Raw genomic sequence first — 24,641 nt, forward strand, 5'->3', positions numbered from 1 at the left:
ATTTTGGTTAGCAGCCGAGCTCTCAAACACTATGCCACCAGGGCTCCTTTTAAAATATAAGTTCTACATACTTGTAATCAATGTAATTTCACTAGTCAAAACTCTTCACCAGACGTGAAAGAATCTAACCCAAATTAGGTAATGCCAGGGGATAATCAATATCATCTGGAATTGTTCTCTTTTTTCTTTACCTTTTAGTTTTGCCATTCTCTGTGTTGGATTCATTCTCAAAAACAGTCAACAGAAACTACCAGTTGACCTTATCTTTAGAGCCAGTAATCACAGCACAAGGAAAACAACTTATTTCCTAATAGCCCCAAAAAGGCTAGGTGACTCACTGCCCAGCTGATGTCCACATCTACCCCTGAGGCCATCACCATGGCCAAGGGGTTGGAGAATTCCAGTTGGCCTAGCCTGGATCTCATATTTATCTCTGGACTTCTGATGCAGGGTTAGCCCCAACAGAACCACATGAACTGAAAAGGAAACAAGGATGTCTCCCGAAAAAGATGCTAAGCCAACAAAAATTATACATTCCTTGCATAGGACAGTCTGTGTCCTATCTGTTTCATTTAACATTTCCTCATGATTTTTCCATATGCCTACAAAGGCCACTAAGCCCTTTTATTTGAGAATTAGTTTACATTGTGTTCCTAGGACAGTTATTTAATCAGACTTAAGTTAATGAATTTTGGGAGTGTTTCCAATTTGAGAATCGAGTTTGTATTCTTTTTTTTAAGAGAAATAGCCAAATAATATGAAAGTTAAATCATCTAGTGGATAATCAAGTCCCCAGTATATAAATTCAGCCCTATCATGAACACATATGGCCTTCATTTATTCATTTGACAAGTATTTGTTGAAGCCAACCACTGTTTTTAATGCTTGGGATACATCGGTGAACAAATCAGCCAAAGATCTCTACTCTTGTGTAGCTTACATTCTAATGGAGAAGAAACCATACCAAACTCATTGCCATTGAGTCTATTCCAACTCATAGAATAAAAAAAAATAAACAAATGAGTAAATTACAGTGAATGTTAAAAAATTTTAAGTGGTCTAGAAACAAGGAAAAGTAGGACAAGTTAGGAGGGCTCTGAAGGACCAGACACTTGGGGAGGATGGAACTTTGTATCATTAAAAAGGATGGTGAGGGAAAACTTCATTGAGTAGATGAGATTTGAGCAGACTTAAAGAGTGACAGTGTTTTCCCCGTAGAGTGTTCCAGGCAGAGGAGTCCGTCAGAGCAAAGGCACTAAGAAGTCCCTAAGAACATGTCTGGTATGTCCAAGGAACCCCAAGAAGTCCAGTGTGGCTGGAGTAGAGTGAGTGAGGGGGAAAGTATCAGGAAAAGAGATCAGATGAGGGTGAGTTCATGCAGGCCTTGTAAACCATTGTAAGAACACTGGCTTTTACTAGGAGTGAAATAGTGAGAAGCTGCAAGATTTTGACCAGAAGAGAGACATATCTGATTTACAGTTTAAATAGATCTCCCCAGTTACTGTGTTGAATATAGTGTAGAAGGACATTTGAGCAGGGAGAAAGGAGAAAAAAGTAGAACCTGCTGTAGGACTCCAGGCTAGAGATGATGGTGCCTTGGAACTGAGTAGTTTAAGTGGTAGCATGACAGTGTTAAAATAACTCAGTTTCTGAATATATTTAAAAGGTAGAAACATCATATTCCTAAAAGAAACCCTGGTGGTGTAGCGGTTAAGAGCTATGGCTACTAACCAAAAGGTTGGCAGTTTGAATCTACCAGTTGCTCCTTGGAGAACCCTGTGGGGCAGTTCTACTCTGTCCTATGGGGTCACTGTGAGTTGGAATCGACTCGACAGCAGTTGGTTTGGTTGTTTTAGAAGCCCTAGTGGCGTAGCGATTAAGTGCTATGGCTGCAAACCAAAAGCTTGGCCGTTTGAATCTACCAGGCACTCCTTGGAAACTGTATGGGGCAGTTCTACTCTGCCCTCTAGGGTCGCTGAGTCAGGATCGACTCGACAGCAATGAGCCTTTTTGTGAGAAAATATGATTGCAGATTCTGTAAGACTAGTGAACAGATGTAAGAAATTTAGCTATTGAGTGAGATTAATTGAATGTCACCATCTGAATCATGACCTGGCTCTGTTATTACCAAGTTACCAAATTTGGCCATTTGCAAGGTCTCAGGGTATCCCTAGTGGTTAACATTAAGCCACTTGATATATTTCCAACAGGAAATGAAATAAAGTAGGTTTTCAGGTAACCCAGGACTCCCATCTCCTGAATGTTTGGTGTAATACAATTTTTCTAGTGATTAAATTTTTAAATTTCTTTGAAATGTCTATGTCCTGCCTAGTACAAAAAAAGTCTTTGAGGTCACCGACAGAATTAGGTATAATGCAATACAGTAAAAACTAAAGAAACTGGGGCAAAGGAAATAATGCTGAGATTAAGCTGTAGAAGTGCATTCCAGTGGTTACCAACTCAGTCACATGAAACACAGCTCTTTCACTTGCTAGGTATGCAGTCTCAGACAGGTTGCTTACCCTCGCTGAGCCTCAGTCCCATTAATAGGGAATAATACTAATACCTACTATGTACAATTGAAGTGGAAATTACAGAGATAATATGTGGAAGTCTCTACCATAGTTCCTGACTCAGAAAATGCAGAATAAATGTTGGCTGTCTGTAATTACCATAAAGTCCAGCACATTTACTAGTGTCAGATTTCAATTTCAGCTCTGAGTGTTCAGAGACCAAAGCAAGGAGGGAGCATAATTAGTTATAAGATTCAAGATACTTCCAAAACCTGAAATAAATTTTTACTGTGAATCACTACAAAATATGATGTAACAGACAACCTCATAATGACATTCCCACAAGGAATACAAAGAATGAATGAATTTCACTAAGCATAACAAGATTTTCAACTTGAATCTCTTAGTAACATTTATTTTAGATTAAGTTGACTCTTTCTGGCACTTCTGGTGAGATTGCTAAAACCACTTGCTGAATGAATGAATGAAAAAAATGAATGTATACATTGTACCACAGGTAACCTTGGTATTTCCTGTATGTGTGTTTGGATTCTTTAATACTGTGTTTCAGAAATCTCTTCCAAGAGGAATTGACCCTTAGAACTGTAAAAAGACATTTCTTGAATTATGTATTTAAAATTATTCCCTTAAAAAAATTAGGTTAGATGATAAAGGCCAAGTGGTTCGCATCAACTTCAATAATGCTACCAGAGACACGATATTTGATGTACCTGTTGAAAGAGTTCAGCCATTTTATGCTGCTCTGAAGGAGTTTGTTGATCTCATGAACTCCAAAGAATTCAAGTTCACCTTCAAGATGAATCCAGGTCAGTGAATACATTTTCTCAGACAACTGAAGGAGGGATTTTCTTCAACTTAACCATCTAGAGTGATAGACATCCAAAGCTGTTTTTCTGCCATGTGGAACCCTTACAACAAAATGTTGATGAGCATGAAACTTGCTTAAATAGCAGACTCCTGACCCCCAGCCCTGTTCTCTTGACTCAAAAATACTCGTTCTTAACAAGCTCCCCAGTTAATCCTTACCAAAACAAAACAAAACCTGTTGCTGTCAAGTCTATGTTGACTCATGGTGTCCCCATGCGTTACAGAGTAGATCTATGCCGCAGGGCTTCCTGGGCTGTAATCTTTACAGAAGCAGATCACAAGAACCTTCCTCCGCTCCTGGGTGGGTTTGAATCGCCAACCTTTAGGTTAATAGTTGAGCATACCCAGGGACCTGTAGGTAATTTTTAAGTACACCAACACTTAAGAAACTCCAACATAAAGAATAAACATTTGAAAGACAAGCGACAGATCAGATAAAATCCTCGTGTGATAGATTGGTACCTTATATCCTGATAACTCAGTGTAAACTGGAGCTTGTCCTTAATGCTTATCCTGGTAAACAAGTAAAAATTATCTCCCAAATTCTCACTAAAAAGTACATAATGTTTACCTACTGAACTTACTAGCAAAGATAGCATTACTTGAAATAAAGTAGTACTTGAAATATTTCAAGTATTTGAAAAAAAGGATCATAAAGCATTGTGTTTTTTGGGCCATTTCTATTTGATAAAGTGCCATCAAATTAGAATCTTTTTTTATATCAATAGTAAATAATTTCTCTCTGCTGTTGATTTGGCCATGTGGAAGAGTCTTTTCACTTATGATTACATGTTAAATTGATTTTTGGGCATAATAAAGTTAGAAACCACCGTAAATCCACTGCCATATAGTCACAGCAGACTGATTTTAAGAGAGAAAATGTGGTAAAATGAAAATGCCACGGGAGTAAAATCAAAAAAAATAGGAGTTGAAATCTGAGCTCCACTATTTAATAGTAGTGTGTTGTTGTAATTGTTGTTAGATGCCGTCCAGTCGGTTCCACCTAATAGCTACCCTATGTACAACAAAATGAAACACTACCCAGTCCGGCACCATCCTGACAATCTTTGCCATGCTTGAGCCCATTGTTGCAGCCACTCTGTCATTCCATCTCATTGAGAGTGTTCCTCTTTTTCACTGACCCTTCACCTTACCAAGCATGATGTCCTTCTCTAAGGACTGGTCCCCTCTGATAACATCCAAAGTATATGAGACGAAATCTCACCATCCTCACTTCCAAGGAGCATCCTGGCTGTACTTCTTCCCAGACGGACTGGTTCATTCTTCTGGCAGTCCACGGTATATTCAGTATTCTTTGCCAACACCGTAATTACGAATAGTAGTGTAGCTTAAGCCAAATCCCTCAGCTTCTTGGGACCTGTTTTCTATGTATGAAAAAGTGAAATAATACTCTCTCTTTAGGAATCTTTGTAGAGTTAGAAATAAATAATGTACATGAAATGTTAGGAACTAAGAATGTCACTATTTTAATGATTATTTGAATCTGTTCTACTGAGAAGAAACATTTCTAATTAAGAGATAAGCAACATCAGTAGGAATAATTCAAAGGTTCACCCAGATAATTTTTGTAAGATAATTATAAAATTACTACCAAGCTGTGTAGTTTAAATGTCATAAAGCCAACGCAGTTTAGCTCCAGTGGGCTGATTTCTGTGAAAAAGTGAATGTGCAATTTTATGGGAAGAAATAAATTAACTACTTCCTGATGCGAAACAAGTAGCAGAGGTATTTTGTATATTTTCTAGCTATGCAAATCATTTAAACACATAATTATTCATATTGAAAAAATCTTTTATCTAGGTGATGTGATTACTTTTGATAATTGGCGCTTACTTCACGGCCGACGGAGCTATGAAGCTGGAACAGAGATATCCCGCCATCTAGAAGGAGCTTATGCGGACTGGGATGTGGTGATGTCAAGGCTTCGTATCTTAAGACAGAGTGTCAAAAATGGAAACTGAATCTCCTGTCTATAATTTTAGGAAGATTGCACCTGGTATATTTAGTAAGATAGGGCAAGTTTATTTGGGTCCACAGGTCATTATCTAAATCATTTAGATATTAATTTCTTTGACATGGAATACGTAAGTCTTTCCAAAATGTACTCTTTTCTTATAGTCATATAAATTGTCAACTTTTTAGATGTTGTGGCAGTGTTCTCTCTTTTCTAAATAAAGCACCTCTTCAGTTTTGTCATACATATGTTTTAATTTCTTTTCTTCACATGTGAGAGTCTCCAGAATGCCTACAGTTTTCATATCAAATAAAATTTTTCTTCAAATACAGCTTTTTGTTTTAAACAAAGCTTTTGTTTCAAATGATCTTTGTATTTCAGATAAAACTTGTTTCTAGTAAAATTTGTTTCAAATAAAATATGTTTTGCTCCTTTGCCTGTACAGTCCCCTTTCTCAGTCTGCATTTAACTGTCTTCAGCATGCCTACGAGAAGGCTGTATGTTTTCAAAGACCTGTTTGTTCACTTTTATTATAGAATTCTATTACCTAAACATCCAGACTTCACCAACCTGGCAATCTCAACATTTTCTTTATTATTTAAATTAAGACATCAAACCCAAACATGCCAAATTAACAGAAAATGTAGTCTCCTCAGGTTCTCTTGGAAACCCTGGTGGCATAGTGGTTAAGAGCTATGGCTGCTAACCAAAAGGTCGGCATTTCGAATCCACCAGGAGCTCCTTGGAAACTCTATGGGGCGGTTCTACTCTGTCCTGTAGGGTTGCTATGAGTCGGAATTGACTCGATGGCAATGGGTTTTTGTTTCTTAAGGTTCTCTTGACCCGAAAAATATTCCTAAGAACTGCCCTCATTGCTTACACCTGTCCATGAATTAGTTTTCCTTATTCCTTACCTTCAACAAACAACTGGGAGAGGTAGAACCAAGATGGGTATAACACTCAAGAATGGACATGGTGTCTGTTAACCTCTGGACAAAGTCAGATGTTGGTCTAGGTTTCTTCTGTGCCCACTGGCTTGCCCCTGGTAGCGGAGCATAGGTATCAACGACAGCTATGGAAGTTCCTTTCCTGTTGAGCGCTATCCCTTCCCTACCTCTACTGAAAAGAGAAGTCTCAGTGTTACCACTTGTTACTCTGGTAGTACAGATTTTTAGTCCATAAGTTTTTGGACCTAACCAAGCCACCTGTGCTAAGTCTTCATCACTGCCACCACTGCAAATCTCTGCCTGTCACCTTAAGAGCAAGTGAAAACACTATTTCCATTCTTATCTTAATTTTTGTTTTACACTTACTTTCATTCCACAAAGTGTGCCCAAGGCACTGGGCTGCCTAAATCAAGCATGCCTGTGACCCATGTCAGCACTCTCCTCTGACACTCTGAACTCTTGTGTTGAGTCTACATCACCATATAATACTGTCTCTTTCTGAGACTTTCGTTATCCTTGAGTATTAACTGGTCTTGATTGAGGCTTCTGTAGTATATCATGCATGGCTCATTCCTTTGAACTTCAAAAGGAATGAGTTGGATTCCCAATCACATCTTTATAAAGATGCTCCCGGGGTGAAAACAAGTGAGTTGGAAAGCTTGACCTGCTTCTAACAGGCAACATTCAGCATCTGAAAACAAATAATTTGCCAGAGTAACCCTAGCTCCACCCACACACAGCATCTAAGCCCCAGGCCCTTGACAACCTAAAGTGACTTATTACATTTTTATTCATTGGACAGATATTTCTGGTATACCTAGTATATGTCAGGCACTGCTGGACTAAAGATATAGAAGGACTTGAGATATGCCCCTTATAATCTGGTAGGAGTTCCTGGGTGGTGAAAACTGTTAAGTGCACCTCTGTTAACCAAAAGGTTAGAGGCTTGAGTCCACCCAGAGGTACCTCAGAAAAAAAGCCAGGTGATCTATTTTTTTTTAAATCAACCATTGAGACCCCTGTGGATCACAGTTCTACTCGGACACACATGGCGTCATCATGAGTCTGGATCAACTTGACAGTAACTGCTGTTGTCCGGTAGCGGAGCAGATAAGGAAATACATGATGATGTGCTTTGTTAAAATGGTGTGTCAGAAGATGACCAAGCCAGACTGGGGAGGCCAAGGAGAGCTTCAGTCTGGGTTGAATTATGAGGGTTAGTAGTAGTTAGTCAGGCAAAGATGAGAAAACGTCTTTCCAAGTTGAAGAGCAGAAGAGGCACAGAGGAAAGTGAATGCATATGTGGATTTACAAGTGGGAGGTATTACAACATTGACAGTGGTGTGGACCCTAGGGTTAGGCTCCCAGGTTCAAGTCCTAATAATGCTAATAAGGCACCACGTGTCTCTGGGAAAATTCACTTCCCTTCTTCAACTTCAATTTTGCTATCTATAAATGAGATTTTTATGAGGATTAAATGAAACTTTGTGTAAAGCAGTTTTTTTTTAAACTTCCCAGGTGATGAACATCACACCATGATGATTTTTGAAATAGCTTCCTAGCTTCCTTCCCTGAAAATTATTATTTAATAGGTCTGGGACGAAGACCAAGAACTGTATTTTTAGCAAGGACCCCAGGTGATATGAATCATCAGAAAACTTTGGAAAAGGCTTATGTAAAGAATTCATCATAGTTCTCGGCTCAGAGTAAGGACTCAATAGATGTTAATTATTATTAATTATAATAACAAAGGTTGTAGAAAAAGAGAGTAGATTAGTGTGAGAAGAGACATATGAGGCTGGGGACCTAGACAGGGACAAAGTCATAAAGGGTCTAAATGCATTTTGCATTACGGAGTTTGTATTTTACTTGACAGCAATAGGGAGCCATTTAAAGGCTTTTAAGCAAAGCTGTCTTGATCAGATACACATTTTTTAAAGACATTCATGACTTCATTGTGGAGAGGATTGTAAATGAGCAAGACTAGAGGCTGTAAATCTACTTCTGAGGTTACTGCAGGAAGCCAGAGGATAAATTAAGGACTGAATTAGAACACCGGGAGAGGAGATGAAGAGATGCTTGGGAGTTTAAATCTATACGATTTGAGGACCCACTGGATTGTAAAGAATGAGGGAGATGTCTAGGATATCCCTCGGGCTTCTAGTTAGAAAAACATGAGTTAATGATGATCCCCTGAACAGGGAGAGAAGCCACAATAGCAGAATCAAGCTTGTGGGAAAGAAAATGAATTCTGTTTTGGGCAAACTGAGCTTGAGTTGCTTGCTCCTGAGCTGGTCCATTTGGCAGCTGGATATATACACACAGAGCTCTGGATAGTGATCGGGAATGAAAATCCACATTTGGAAACCATGTAGATGGTGGTTGTAACCAACTCTAGTTTTCCTGGAGCATTTAATGGCTGTTACCAAAGTCAAACCCTAATGGTGCATTATGAGATAATAAACTAAGGAAATTGGCCTAGGTTGTGGAATCAGTTACACTCAAGGCACAAAGAATCAGTGGTGGCCTATATTTAAAATCAGTTAAACCTTTTACATATCGTTTTTTGTCTCTAGAAAACAGCATTCCAAGCCACCACCCATGACCTGGCCGCCTCCACCTCTGTTGCAAAATTATTTTGGCCCTGGGAAGAGGGACAGAAGGGTTGGATGCAGTTCAACAATTTTTAAGTGTTACACAGGATATGACATATTATGGGCTATGGCAGGTGGTGCTGACTGAAGATGATTAGGTTTCTTGTATATAGTGGTCTAAAGATTTGACTTTCCCCCAAACTCATAATAAACCTGATGTAACTTGGATTAGAATTTACCCCTATTTGGCAGTGTGGATCCTGACCGTCTGTTCCATTTCTTTGATTTGACTTGAAGAATGTTAGCTCCTTGGCTGGTTAATCAGAATAACACCGCAGGTCACCAGAATGAGATGTCACAAGGTATCTTTGTGGGTCTCTCTTCTCTCCATGAAAAAAAAAAAAACAAAAAAAACAAGTGTATAATAAACTGAGTAATGCTGAGTGTAATTTTTCTATTCAGGAGTTTAAACTATGAAATAGGAGACATTTTATAAACAAAAATACTCATTTATGCTAAATGCAATTTGGGGGATAAATTTGAACCAAAAGAACTTGTGCTGACAATGTGATTTGGTTGGAGGACCTCCAGCCCACATTGCGCCATAGACAGAAGCATCGCGCCATCCCTCCACAGCAAAGACTGGAAAAACTAAGCAAAACAGAGACACACGTCAGTCCTGGAACCTGAAGTGTCAAATGAAGAGGTAAAGGACTCAGCCAAACACTGAATAGAATAAGAAACTGACAGAGAAGAGAGAGCAAGGAGAGATACATGAGGAAGTCCTCTTTCAGCTAAGGCAGCATGGATTCACCACCTTGCGCTCCTGTCGGAGATCGGCAGACAGCGAGTACATGAAACCAGCTACAGGGAGCTCCCAGCAAGAGAGAGAGCACCCGGCAACCAGCGATACACGCTTTTCCAACCCCCATCCTCTCCCTGCTGCTCTACCTCCATGCTTCCTGGCTGGCAGCAGTGGCTCGGCCAGCACGGAAGTGCAGCATCCATGTCCCTTGGATTCACCCCACCAGCATTGGACATGAGCGGACAAGGAGTATGGGAATGCACCTTCACGAAGTTCCCAGCAGAGGACAGAGTACCTGGTAACCAGCGATATATCCTTTCCTAACCCCAACCCTTCTCCCCCCACGCGGCCTCCACTGTTTCCCACCAGCCACAATCTCTTGGCCTGGAGGCAACTGCTTCAGTCCCGGGCTGCCTTGAATTCACCCCACCCACACTGAGTGCGATTTGTCTGTTGTTGGTGTTGCTTTCATCCAATTCTTCTGGTTTCTTGCGTGCCTCCAACCACCTCCTCCTCCTTTCTCTCGAACACCTGGCTCTGTGTGCCATCTTTGCTTCCTCTTGAAAGGCTGTGAAGCAACACTCCACTGGGGAACCACTGCCTGGCCCGCAACACCACACTAGTGGGATCCCCGAGGCTTTTCTTTTTTTACTTTGTTTTGTGTTGTTTTCTTTGTTCTGTTTGTTTATTTGTTTGTTTTCTTTTTCTTTTCATGACTTGGGAGCCCCTTCTAGCCAGGCTGCACTGCAGGGCTTCGGAGCCACTTCCCCAATCTGCTCAGCCAGGTAGGTGGGATCCCTGGAAGCATTTCTTTTTTCTTTCTTTTTTTCCTCATTTCTCAGTTTTCATCTCTCTATACTTACCTTCTTTTCCTGTGTCCTGAATACCTCACTGTATGACATCTACACCACCTCTAGCCAGGCTACATTGTGCAGCCTGGGAGCCACTTCCCCAGTTTTTGCAGCCACACCAGTGGGACCCCTGGGGGCTTTTCTTTCTTTTTTGTTCTTCCAATTTTTTATCTAGTTATTTTCTTTTTCTTTTTCCCTTTTATTTTTCTACATTTCTTAGTTTCTCATCTCTCCGCTCTAATGGCAAGCTCCCTTGTTTTTTGTTGTTGTTAGGTGTCATTGAGTCGGTTCTGCCTCATAGCCACCCTATGCACAACAGAACAAAACACTGCCTGGTCCTGCGCCATCCTTACATATGAGCAATTGATGGTCTGTTCCGCAGTCAGCCCCTGGCCTTGTTCTGACTGATGATATTGAGCTTTTCCATCCTCTCTTTTCCACAGATGTAGTCAATTTGATTCCTGTGTGTTCCATCTGGTGAGGTCCGTGTGTATAGCCACCGTTTATGTTGGTGAAAGAAGGTATTTGCAATGAAGAAATCATTAAATAAAAATAGCCGCCATTTATGTTGGTGAAAGAAGGTATTTGCAATGAAGAAATCGTTGGTCTTGCAAAATTCTATCATTTGATCTCCAGCATTGTTTCTAGCACCAAGGCCATATTTTCCAACTACTGATCCTTCTTCTTTGTTTCCAACTTTCACATTAAAATCACCAGTAATTATCAATGCATCTTGATTGCATGTTTGATCAATTTCAGACTGCAGCAGCTGATGAAAATCTTCTATTTCTTCATCTTTGGCCCTAGTGGTTGGTGCATATATTTGAATAATAGTCGTATTAACTGGTCTTCCTTGCAGGCGTATGGATATTATCCTACCACTGACAGCATTGTACTTCAGGATAGATCTCGAAATGTTCTTTTTGACAATGAATGCAACACCATTCCTCTTCAAGTTGTCATTCCCAACATAGTAGACTATATGATTGTCCAATTCAAAATGGCCAATACCAGTCCATTTCAGTTCACTAATGCCTAGGATACTGATGTTTATGTGTTCCATTTCAATATCCAAGCTACCTTAGCACTCTTTTTGTTTGTTTGTCTCCTTGTTTGTGTTTGGCTATTTCTCTCTCCTCTCCCCATACCCATATTAGTTCCACACATCACAACTTCCCCCCTCCTCCCTGCCTACCTGCACCATGAACTGAACATCACACCATCAAGCAGCATAGGTACAGCCTACAGGAACCTGTCCAGCACTGATTCTTAGCCCGCCCTGTTGGCCCTAGCATGTGCCACAAACAACCCAGCCCATACCCTCCCCTTCAGCTGGACCTGCCCTAATGAACCATAGTTGAGTGACTGGTCCTGCCCACTGGACAAGGAGGTGAAAAATATCCTGATCATAGACAAGTAAACAACAAAGAATGCAAGCCTGCCTGCTGAGACATAACCAAACAAAACAAAAAAGTGGGACAAAAAACAGATCTACAACCAATAAACAAAGAAAATAACTACTGGATATCCTGAAGACAGCAGACAATATCAAAATATATTTAAAAAAAAACAGGACACAGTGGTTCCAGTAGGCATACAAAATAAAACATCCAATGACCTTCCAGTAGAAGAAAAGGCACTAGAATTACCTGACAGGGAATTTAAATCTCTAATATTCAGAGCAATCCAAGAGTTGAAGCAAAAAGCAGACAAAAAATGAGGAAAAAAAAAAGAAAAAAAATGGAAGAATTCAGGAAAATAATACAGGAACAAAATGCCAAAACAAATTCACAACTAGAAATCATACAAAAACAACAATTAGAAATCCAAAAGATAAACAACAAGATTTCAGAAATGGACGGTGTCATAGAAGAGCTGAGGAGCAGGTTTCAAATGATGGAAGATAGGATCAGCAAAATTGAAGACAAACACTTGGATACAACTTTGAGCAAAAATCAGAAAAAACAAATGAAGAAACCCTGAGAATTATGTGGGATACAATCAAAGGCAAAAACTTGTGAGTGATCAGATTTCCAGAACAGGTGGAAAAAAACAGAAAGCATAGAGAGGATCACTGAAGAATTGCAGACAGAAAACTTCCCCAATATCATGAAAGCTCAAGAGCTGACCATCCAAGAAGCTCAACAAACCCCAGGTAAGATAGACCCCAAAAGAAAATCACCAAGGCGTACCATAATCACACTTGCTAAAACCAAAGACAAAGAAAAAATCCTGAGAGCAACTCGAGAAAAACAAAAAGTCACATACAGAGGAGAAACAATAAGACTAAGCTCTGATTATTCGGCAGAAACCACACAGGCAAGAAGACAATGGGATGACATATAAAAACCTTGAATGAAAATAATTGCCAACCAAGAATAATATATCCTGCAAAATGGTCATTCAGATATGATGGTGAAATTAGGACATTTCCAGATAAACAGAAATTAAGGGAATATGTAAAAACCAAACTTACAAGAATTATTAAAGGGAGTCCTTCAGTCTGAGAACAAACAACATCAGACCACAGCCTGAATCTAGGACTCAAGACTGTACCAGCCAGATACCAACCTAGGAAATTAACTCTTAAGGACTATCCAAACTGAAAGAATTACAAAAGGGAACCAGAGAGGCTAATCTGTAAATGACAACAACATCAGAACAATAAAAGAGGGGAGAAATGGTATTGGTATAGAACTTTATAAAGGAGAGGAAGGCAAGGCAATATCAAGTAATAATAGACTGGTTCAAATCTATGAAGATAAGGGTAAATTTCAAGGTAACCACAAGAAAGTTAGCAAACCTACTCATCAAAATAAAGAAGAAAAACATAAATTCCCAATAAAACAAAATCTAAAAAACAAAAGAAATGAAAAAGAAATTCAGCACAAGTGAGTAAGAGGAACAAAGAAAATGTCAGCACTACAAAATGACAGCAATAAACTCACACCAATCAAAAATTACACTGAATGTAAATGGCCTAAATCCATCCATAAAGAGACAGAGTAACAGAATGGATAAGAAAGCAGGATCCATTAATATGCTGCCTATAAGAGCTATACCTTAGAAACAAAGATGTAAATTTATTAAAAATCAAAGGATGGGAAAAAAATATATCAAGCAAACAGCAATCAAAAAAGAGCAGGAGTGGCAATACTAACTCAACAAAGATACAGAAGAGCTAAAGGGCACAATCAGCCAATGGGACTTCACAGACATATATAGAACACTCCACCCAACAGCTGCGAGGTACGCATTGTTTCTCCTCGCACATGGAACATTCTCCAGAATAGACCACATGTTAGGCCACAGAGCAACCCTCCACAAAATCCAAAACACTGAGATAATACGAAGTATCTTCTCTGACCACAATGCCATCAAAGTAGAAATTAACAGCAGGAAAAGTGAGGAAAAAAAAAATCGATTACATGGAAACTGAATAGCACCCTGCTTAAAACCCACTGGGTAATAGAAAAAAATCAAAGATGGAATCAAAAAAATTCCTAGAATCAAATGAGACTGAAAACACATCACCCCAAAACCTTTGGGACACAGCAAAGGCAGTCCTCAGAGGTCAATTTATGGCAATAGATGCACACATCAAAAAAGAAGAAAGGGACAAAATCAAAACATTATCTACACTACTTGAATAAATAGAAAGAGAACACCAGAAGAAAGCCCACAGCCACCAGAAGAAAGGAAATAATAAAGATCAGAGCAGAAATAAATGAAATAGAGAATAGAAAAACAATAGAAAGAATCAACAAAACCAAAAGCTTGTTTTTTGAAAGGATCAACAAAATGGACAAACCACTGGCCAAACTGACAAAAGAAAAACACAAAAGGAAGCAAATAAACCAAATAAGAAATGAAATGGGGGACATTACAACAGACCTAACTGATATAAAAAGGATCTTAACAGAGTATTATGAAAAGCTGTACTCCAACAAATTTGAAAACCTAGAGGAAATGGACAAATTTCTAGAAACACACTACCTACCCAAACTAAAACAAAATGATGTTGAAAATCTGAACAGACCCGTAACAAGAGAAGAGATTGAAAAGGTAATAATAATATAAAAAAAAAAAAAACTCCCCCCCCAAAAAAAACACTGGCCTAGATGGCTTCACGGGAATATTCTACCAAACATTCAGAGAAGAGCTTACACCAATACTGCTCAAACTATTTCAGAACATAGAAAAGGAAGCAATACTGCCGAATTCATTTTATGAAGCCAGCATAACCTTGATACCAAAACCAGGTAAAGACACCACAAAAAAGAAAATTACAGACCAATATCTCTCATGAATATAGATGTAAAAATTTTCAACAAAATTCTAGCCAATACAATTCAACATCATATCAAAAAATAATACACCATGACCAAGTAGGATTCATATCAGGTATGCAAGGATGGTTCAACATTAGAAAACCAATCAACATAATCTACCGCATAAATAAAAGGAAAGAAAAGAATCACATGATCATACCAATAGACACAGAAAAGGCATTCAACAAAGTCCAACACCCATGCCTGATAAAAACTCTCAATAAAATAGGTATAGAAGAGAAATTTCTCAATGTAATAAAGGGCATCTATGCAAAATCAACAGCCAACATCATTCTTATTGGAGAGAGGCTGAAAACATTCCCCTCGAGAACAGAAACAAGACAAGGATGCCCTTTATCACCAGACCTATTCAACATTGTGCTGGAAGTTCTAACTAGAGCAATAAGGCAAGAAAAAGAAATAAGAGGCATCTAAATTGGCAATGAAGAAGTTACACTGTCCCTATTTGCAGATGGTATGATACTATACATTGAAAACCCAAAAGGCTCCATGAGAAAACTACTGGAACTAATAGAAAGATTCAGCAGAGTAGCAAGGTACAAGATAAACATACAAAAATCAGTTTGATTCCTATACACCAATAAAGAAAATGATGAAAAGGAAATCACGAAAATAATACCATTTATAAAAGCCCCAGAAAAAAATAAAATACTTAGAAATAAATCTAACCAGGGATGTAAAGGACCTATACAAAGAAAACTACAAAACAGTACTGCAAGAAACCAAAAGAGAGCTACATAAATGGAAAAACATACCATACTCATGAATAGGTAGACTCAGCATTGTGAAAATGACGTCTACCCAAAGCAATGTATAAATACAATGCGATCCCAATCCAAATACCAACAACATCCTTGAAAGAGATGGAAAAACTTATCTTTAACTTTATGTGGACAGGGAAGAGGCCCCAGATAGGTAAAGCACGATTGAAGAAGAAGAACAAAGCAGGAGGGCTCACCCTACCTGACCTCAGAACCTACTATACAGTTACAGTAGTCAAAACAACCTAATACTGGTACAACGATAGATACATTGACCAATGGAACAGAATTGAGAACCCAGATGTAAATCCATCCACTTTGACCTTCAACGAGGGCCCAAAGTCCATCAAATGAGGAAAAGACAGTCTTTTTAACAAGCGGTGCTGGCAAAACTGGATGTCCCTCTACAAAAAAAAAAAAAAAAAATGAAACTGGACCCATACCTCACACCACATACAAAAACTAACTCAAAATGGATCACAGACCCAAATAGAAAGCCAAAAACTATGAAGTTCATAAAAGAAAAAATAGGACGAATGCTAGAGGCCCTAATACATGGCATTAACAAGATAAAAACCACAACCAACAACAGGCAAGCTTCCGAAGATAAGCTTGATAACTGGGATCTTCTAAAAATTAAACACTTATGCTCATCAAAAGACTTTGCCAAAGGAGTTAAAAGAGAACCTACAGACAGGTTTTGGCTATTACAAATCTGACAAAGATCTAATCTCTAAAATCTACAAGAAAATCCAGCACTTGTACAACAAAAAGACAAATAATCCAATTAAAAAATGGGCAAAGGAGATGAACAATTAACCAAAGAAGACATTCAAGCAACCAACGGACACATGAGGAAATGCTGGTGATCACTAACTGGCCATTAGAGAAATGCAAATCAAAACCACCATGAGATACCATCTCACTCTGGCATTACTGGCATTAATCAAAAAAACAGGAAATAACAAATTTTGGAGAGGTTGCTGGGAGATCAGAACTCTTATCCACTGCTGGTGTGAAAGCAAAATGATACGACCATTTTGGAAAATGATACAGAGCTTCCTTAGAAAGCTAGTAATAAAAATACCATATGATCCAGCAACCCCACTCCTAGGAATATAACCTAGAGAAATAAAAGTCATCACATGAGTAGACATATGCACACTCATGTTCATTATAGCATTGTTCACAATAGCAAAAAATGGAAACAACCTAGATACCCATCAACAGATGAATGGATGATCAAACTGTGGTACATACACACAATGGAGTATTATGCAATGATAAAGAATGATGATGAATCTGTGAAGCATTTCATAACATGGATGAAGCTGGAGGACATTACACCCAGTGAAATAAATCAATCACAAAAAGAATAAATATTGTGTCAGACCACTACTCTAAAAATTCATGAGAAAATTGAAACCAAAAAACCAAATCCAAGGCCGTTGAGTCAATTCCGAGAAGGTTTACACTTGCAAAAAAAAAAAAAAAACAATCTTTGGTGATTACGAGGGACAGGTGAGGTGGAGATGGAAAAACACTACTAAATAGACAATAGATAAGTGGTAACTTTGATGACACAATACTGGGGAAGCCCACACAACTTGTACAAGGCAAGGTTGTGGAAGCTCCATAGACACATCCAAACTCCCTGAGGGACCTAATTGCTGGGCTGAGGGCTGTGGGGACCATGGTCTCGGGGAATATCTAGCTCAATTGGCATAACATAGTTTATAAAGAAAATGTTCTACATTCTACTTTGGTGAGTAGCTTCTGGGGTCTTAAAAGCCTGTGAGCGGCCATCTAGAGTACTCCAATGGTTGCACCCCTTCGGAAGCAAGGACGAATGAGGAAAACTAAAGACATAAGGGAAAGATTAGTCCAAAGGGCTAATGGACCACATCTACCAAGGCCTCCACCAGACTGAGTCCAGTACAACTAGATGGTGTCCAGCTACCACCACCGACTGCTCTAACAAGGATCTCAATAAAGGGTCCTGGGCAGAACTGGAGAAAAATGTAGAACAAAATTCTAACTCCAAAAGAAAGACCAGAGAGTATGGCCCTTGGACACTCTTTCAGCTCAGTAATGAAGTTACTCCTGAGGTTCACCATTCAGCCAAAGATTGGACAGGCCCATAAAACCAAACAAGACTAAAAGGGCGCACCAGCCCCGGCGCAGGGACTGGGAGGCAAGAGGGAACAGGAAAGCTGGCAATAGGGAACCGAAAGTTGAGAAGGGAGAGTGTTGACATGTCGTGGGGTTGATAACTAATGTCATAGAACAACGTATGTACTGGCTATTTAATGAGAAACTAGTTTATTCTGTAAACCTTCATCAAAAGTACAATAAAAAATTTAAAAGATGTGATTTGGTTGGACTTTATGACCTGGAGAAATTAAGCACATCTCTGGGTCTCTGCACATATTTTTCCAGCTACCTGGAATACCCTTCCCTGTCATCTTCTATGCCTGAAAAACTCCTCTTCTGCAAAATTTAGCTCAAGCTTCACCTCCCCTGATTGTGAACCCTTCCCTGATTCTCCCAGTCTGGCTTAAGCACCCTGTCCTCTAACTCCCACTGCTATGCATATGCGTTCATTAATTCTTATAATATTTATGAGTGTCTACTATGTGCCAGGCACTATGCAGGGCACTGGAAATACTTGGATGAGCAAGACAAACATAAGGGCCCTCATGGAGCTAATGATCAAGTGGAAATATCAAGTATAGATCAAATAACCACAAAAATAGTTACAAACTGTGGTCAACGCTATGGAAGAAAAGACTAAGAAGCTATAAGAGGAGTGGGGCTCAGGGAAGGATTTCTTGAGGAAGGGATTTTTAAGCTGTTTAATGAAGGGTAATATGCTATTATGCTACTTGTGACCTCAATTAATAGAGTCCGACTCTAACACTCTATCACCCTAAGGTGATTTTTATCTATCATAATGTGAAATGCCGGAGTAGGGTAGGCCCCCCAGCATCATATATCAGGACTCCAGTACTGCTTCGCTGTAGCTTTTTTGACTCTTCTGTCCTTCATATGTTGTCTTCATTTTCAGTCTGGTAGTGAAATGGCTGCAGCAGTTCCAGGTTTCACATTTAGACAAGGCTATTTTTTTATATGGAAAGGACTAAAGATGACTGCTTTTTCCTGTGTCTCTGTCTTGAGATCGGGGAAGACTTTCCTAGAACTCCTTCAGCAGGCATCCTGTCATATCTCCTCAACCAAATTGGGTCAAGTGGACAGTCCTAAATCAATAGCTGGCAAAGAAAAATGGAATTTCCGTAATTAATTTCAAGAAGCCAAAATCTGTCTTAGGAGCTGGGGAGGTGGTCTTAATGTGAGGTGCACAAGGTTGTGTGGAAAAATGGTGGATAACTGAAAAAAGTTAGGATGAGGATGGTCAAATGGTACATACATGACCTGGTCTAGATATGAAGAACTTGATCAAGTAAAGGGAGAGGAAAGTAGGGAGAGTGAGGCAGGCAAGGAAAGCAAGGTGGGCAAACAGCATGTGTTAGGGCCATGAAGTGGCAGACAAAATGGTGCCTCTGAGGAAATAAAATAAAGCCATGTATCTAAAAACCGGGTAGAGTACCAATAGTGTCCAATAAGTTGTAAACTATTTAGATAGAGACATTTTCATTTGTGCCTTTCCAATACTTAAATGCTTGTTGAGTAAATGAATGGAGTTCGAGTGGTTGGTTCTTGCTTGGTGTACTCTCCTTCCTTATACCCTTAATGAAGCCAGATCTCAACCTCAGGTCCTCAGTCATGTAGAAAAGTCATAATTCTAGTGCCAGAACCTCATTTCCTTTCCCTCACCCACCCACTTGTATTACACACTTTCTCTATGCAGGTACCCAATTTTAGGCACAAAACTTTCCCATTAGAAGCTGTCTCCCTCAGCGTCATCACCACCCCTGGCCACCTCCCAACTTTCTTCTCACCCCACCACCCATCCACCTAGTGAAAGAATAATGAATGTACCATGAACAGACTTAGAATTTCATTTCTGGTAAAACTGTAGTATTTTTTGTAATTCCAATTTAGTTTTAATGATTTGGAAAAAAACGGATTGAGTTAGCAGTTGTTATAAAGAAAAATATTTTTTGCTTAAATACTATATACTTGGTATAAGCATTTAATTAAGTATTTGAGTAGCATTAAAGTCATTTCCTTTTGGAAAAAAAAATCTATTTTTTTCACAGCTTTTATTATGGCATTTTTGCCTGGTAACAGTCCAAGGTCGATTTTTTTCAAAATTGTTTCACAAGCTTGGACTTTTTTTCTCCAGAAATAATGAAATAACCATTTGCAAGACACTCTAAAAATTCAGATTTATAAAACAGAAAATTATCTGAAATATCATTTAATTAATTGACCCCCAAAGTGTGATAACAGAATTATTAAAAGTAGATTATTTTAGAGATTCAGGAATACACTTGCTTTAATTTTTTTAACTGTCTCTAAAAATTTAAACCAAGAAAATGTGGTCCCTGGGAGCCCCAGGAGGAGGGAGTGATCAACCATGCTAAATGTTTCTGAGGTCAAGTGGGGTGTGGACTGAGGAGTGACGGTTGATTTGCTATTTGGGGATCATTGGTGACCTAGACAGGTGCAATCTCAATAGAGTAATTGGGTTTCTTTTCAAATTAAACTTATTTAACTACTAAAAGAAAAATATTACAAATAGTACTGATGATATTATTTTGAATTGGCTGAATTTGGAAAATGCTGATTATTTTACAAATAGGCAAAGAGAATCAGAGGAGAAATTACTTTTCATGGCCTTATATAGTGAATGACAGAGTTAGGGTCCAAACACAAGTTTTGGTTTCCAATTCAGTTCTCTTCCCGCTTTTCCACACTGTGAGGTTTTCAGTTTCATGTGGAATTGGGTCAGCTCCTTGCTGCTTCCAATTGTCTGACCAATGGCTTTACTTTACATTTCCTATGATGTAATCCAAGAATTAACCCAGAGACAAAAATGAAAGGCTCAGCAGTTATTAAAGTAGAGGGTCAGCAGAAAAGAGGAAGACCCTCAATGAGATGGGTTAACACAGTGGCTACAACAATGGACTGAAATATAGCAAAGGTTATGAGGATGGCGCAGGACCGGGTAGAGTTTGGTTCTGTTGAACATACAGTTGCTGTGAGTCGGAACGAATCCACAGCCCTGAACAAACAAAACATAGACATGAAAATCTAAATCAGTGCAAAAATTCTCAAATAGTACTTTGCATAAAAATCATCTGGGAAGCTTATTTAAAATGCTGATCCCAGTTCAGTCCCATTCTAACTCAGTAGGCCTGTATCTAGGAATCTGGATATTTAATTTAACAAGCACCCCAGGGATTTGGCTGCAGGTGGTCCAAGGACCACACTTTAAGAAACAGTGCTCCGATCCTTTGATCCAAAGAAGGATTTCAATCCTGACTGAAAAGGCCTGCGGGACCTTTAATAGGCCACACTTGATCTGCGTTTACTTCACTCTCCTTGTTCAAGCTTTTCCCTTATTTTCCTTTAGCACACGGCACACCCGAGAGGATCTCCTACCTACTCTGTTGCTATGATTAGGGGGTTGACAATTAGATTCCTCTCTCAACCCCATTAAGTCCTATTTCTTCCCCAGCCTTTTGCCTACCACATACTCCCCTTATACACTGAACTTTCCTCGGCAGTATTTACCACAACTGTAATCAAAGGACTTTTTGCATAATTATTTGTTCTTCTCCCTGAGCAAATGTTCTCACTGGCATTGTTATCTTCACAATACACTATAATTTATCTATGCACGTACCCAATTTTAAGCTCAAAAACTTTTTTATTTTCTACCAGCATCGATCCATTGACTTATCTACAGCATCCCTAGTATAGGGAGGGGTACCTACAAGAGACCCAGAAGACACTCAGACACTCAGTAATATTTACTGAATAAACAAAGCATCCCCTTTTAGGTGTGGAATTTTTCTTTTGGAAATGGTCCAAACTTCATAATTGATCCTAGTAAAAGACAGGGAATTTTCCTTCATTTTCTTTTTGAAGAAAGTGGCACTTGCTGTGTTGATCCTGTGATGTGGCTGGGAAGATGCTGGTGATAAATGCTCCAAATGGCTAAAATCAATATAATAATAAAATGTTTACACTGAGTGCAAAAAGGGTGCTTTTGGCTTGTTTACGTATGATGTCAGTAGTGGCTCTGAGTGAAGCTTTGCGTTCTCTGGAAGCCATATGGAAAATATCACTGTCATTAATGCTAGATGAACCCAAATATTGATACAGTTTCTCTCCAAGAAAAGTGTGTGCTGACCCAGCTGTTTAGTGTTAAGTATGTATTTAAAGACATAAATCGCAAGTTTCCATTTTAATATATTTATACAAAATTACAGGTCTTACCATTCCAGTTGTTCTGGGTTAAGGCACACATGCCACTTAACAGTTGCCATCATGTGGATTCTGATATAGACAGACCTAATTCTTTGACCAGTGGTGGGGCAGGAGGGTGGGAAAAATGTAGTGAATATAGATACGTGGTTTCATTTTAAGACATAAACCATCATGTTTCCTTTTTAATACACTTAAACAAAATTGCAATTCTTACCACCCTAGTTTTGAGTTAAATCAAATGTAGAGAGATTTAAGTGTTAGACCAGTAAGGGGCAGGGGAGGATAAGAATGATGCAATGAATATAAATATGCAAGTGAAAAGAAAGCTTATTTGGTAGTTAAAACACCTCCCCCCTCCCCCTCTCTCCCACCCCCTACGCACACAATCTGCTTTCAAATTTCAGGCAGGCTCTCTGAAGTATTGAATTCAATTATAATCAAAATAAAACTCTCGTGAAAGTTAATATTTAATCATCTTTGGAAAGTCTGGCATTTTTTCTTGGATACAAATAAATATGTCGGTGGTAATGAAGAGTGTGCCTTCCTTCCCATGAACCAAAGGAAGGCCTGACCTGAAGTTCGAAGAAGCCCACATCTGAAGTCATCACCAAGTTGTCCACCACTAGGATTATGTGCTGAAGAAACTGAGCCAGGACCCAACGAGAAAATCTCTTAAGTAAGACCATCTAAAATGCCATTTGCCTTGCCTGGGTAACAGTCACTAATTATGTACCTTATAAAATTAATTTGAAAAACCGATATGGTATTTAAAAAAAAAGAAAACCAGATACAATTTACTCATCTAATAAGCCAGCCAAAACCAAATGATCTTTATAATGAATGCAGATTTCCGGTAAATTTTACCTTTTGCATTTTGGGGCACACGCACACACAAAAGTGATTCAGCAAGTATTTCTAATTAGAATGGGAAGACAGACCCAGCATTGGTAACACTGTATATGTGTCTCACACTTGGTGACAAGACTGTCCTGACCGTAACTTCAATTGAGCCACTGATGATTCTAATGTGTTCATTATTGTACTGATACTAAAATAGAGCCATATATCCGTGAAATGGAATAAAGAATCCGGAAATAAAACCTAATATATAAAATAATTTATTGTATAACAAAAATGGTAGTTGAATTCAGAAGTAAAAGGATGAATTATTTTTAAAGTATGCTGGCACAACAGGCTAATCTTCTGGAAAAATAAAGCTGAAACCCCTCCTTCCCCATCTTAAACACACACTAAAATAAATTATAAATGGACTAATGACTTAAAAAGAAAAAGAATAAAATATTTAAAATGAACCTAGGGAATTACATGTAAACCTGTGCTGGAAACTCAGAAGTTACAAAATAAACATTATAGCCATTTGACTATATAGAAATGAAAGCAAGGTTTTTGCATGAATAGCAAACTAGCAGGGGCTGTTGGCTCCCTGCCAAATATCGAACCTGATAAAATCAGGAGGAAAATGTGGATTTCCAGAACCATCAAGAAAATGTGAGACATTCTGAAGAGGATGATGGCTGCCTTGACTAGGGTGTGTGGGAAATGTGTGAATGCAGTCTGGAGTAAAAATGCTCTGAAAAGCAGAGAGAAGATAGAAGGAAAACCTTTAAATTCCCAGACTTGTGGCACTGGGTAGCACAAATGGGTGTTTGGCCACTAACTGGGAGGTTGGCAGTTCAAATCCAGCTAGAGGCACCTCAGAAAAAAGACCTGGTAACCTACTTCAGAAAGATCACAGCCATTGAAACCCCTATGGAGCACAGCTCTATTCTGAAACACATGGGGTCGCCATGAGTCAGAATAGACTTGAACGGCAACTGGCTTGGGTTGGTTATATGAAATATCTAGAAGAGGCAAACGGATAGAGACCAATAGGTAGTCTGCTTATACAGTGAACTACTACCAAAAAAACCAAACTGCAAAAAAAAAAACAAACAAAACCTACTGCTGTCTAATCAATTCCAACTCATAGCACCCTATAGGACAGAGTAGAACTGCTCCATAGGGTTTCCAAGGCTCTAAGCATTATGGAAGCAGACTGCCACATCGTCCTACTGCAGAGCGGCTGGTGAGTTTGACCGCCAACCTTCTGGTTAGCAGCCGAGCGCTTAATCGCTTAGCCACCAGGGCGCCCTTTAATGAACTACTATAACACAATAAAATAGAAGAAATTTCTAATGCAACTTGGGTGAACATTAAAAATATTATACTGAGTTAAAGAAGTCATATACAAAGAAGTGCATAGTGTATGATACCATTTATATAAAATATTAGAAAATGCAAACTAATCTACTCAAAAGAAAAATAAACCAAACCTTGCCATCCAGTCAATTCTAACTCATAGTGACCATACAGGACAGAGTAGAACTGCCCCATAGAGTTTCCAAGGAGCACCTGGTGGATATGAACTGCCGACCTTTTGGTTAGCAGACATAGCTCTTAACCACTACGCTACCAGGATTTCCAAACTAATCTACACACTGACAAAAAACAGACTAGGTGTTGCCTGGGGGTGGAGACAGAGGGAAGGACGGACTG

At 39.0% G+C, this 24,641-nt stretch overlaps 1 protein-coding gene across 2 annotated transcripts in view; it reads left to right on the top strand.

Moving 5' to 3' along the window:
- Nucleotides 1–5,571, top strand: part of BBOX1 (gamma-butyrobetaine hydroxylase 1) — a 110,580-nt gene extending 105,009 nt beyond the window's left edge. For both annotated transcript variants that reach the window (XM_049890752.1, XM_049890751.1), the window contains 2 exons: nucleotides 3,174–3,340; nucleotides 5,223–5,571. In XM_049890752.1, coding sequence (XP_049746709.1) covers nucleotides 3,174–3,340; nucleotides 5,223–5,383 — 328 coding nt within the window. In that variant the 3' untranslated portion in view covers nucleotides 5,384–5,571. The remainder of the gene's footprint in view (nucleotides 1–3,173; nucleotides 3,341–5,222) is intronic.
- Nucleotides 5,572–24,641: the final 19,070 nt, after the last annotated feature.

This window comes from Elephas maximus, chromosome 7 (genome assembly GCF_024166365.1).
Source record: "Elephas maximus indicus isolate mEleMax1 chromosome 7, mEleMax1 primary haplotype, whole genome shotgun sequence".
NCBI classification, from domain to species: domain Eukaryota; kingdom Metazoa; phylum Chordata; class Mammalia; order Proboscidea; family Elephantidae; genus Elephas; species Elephas maximus.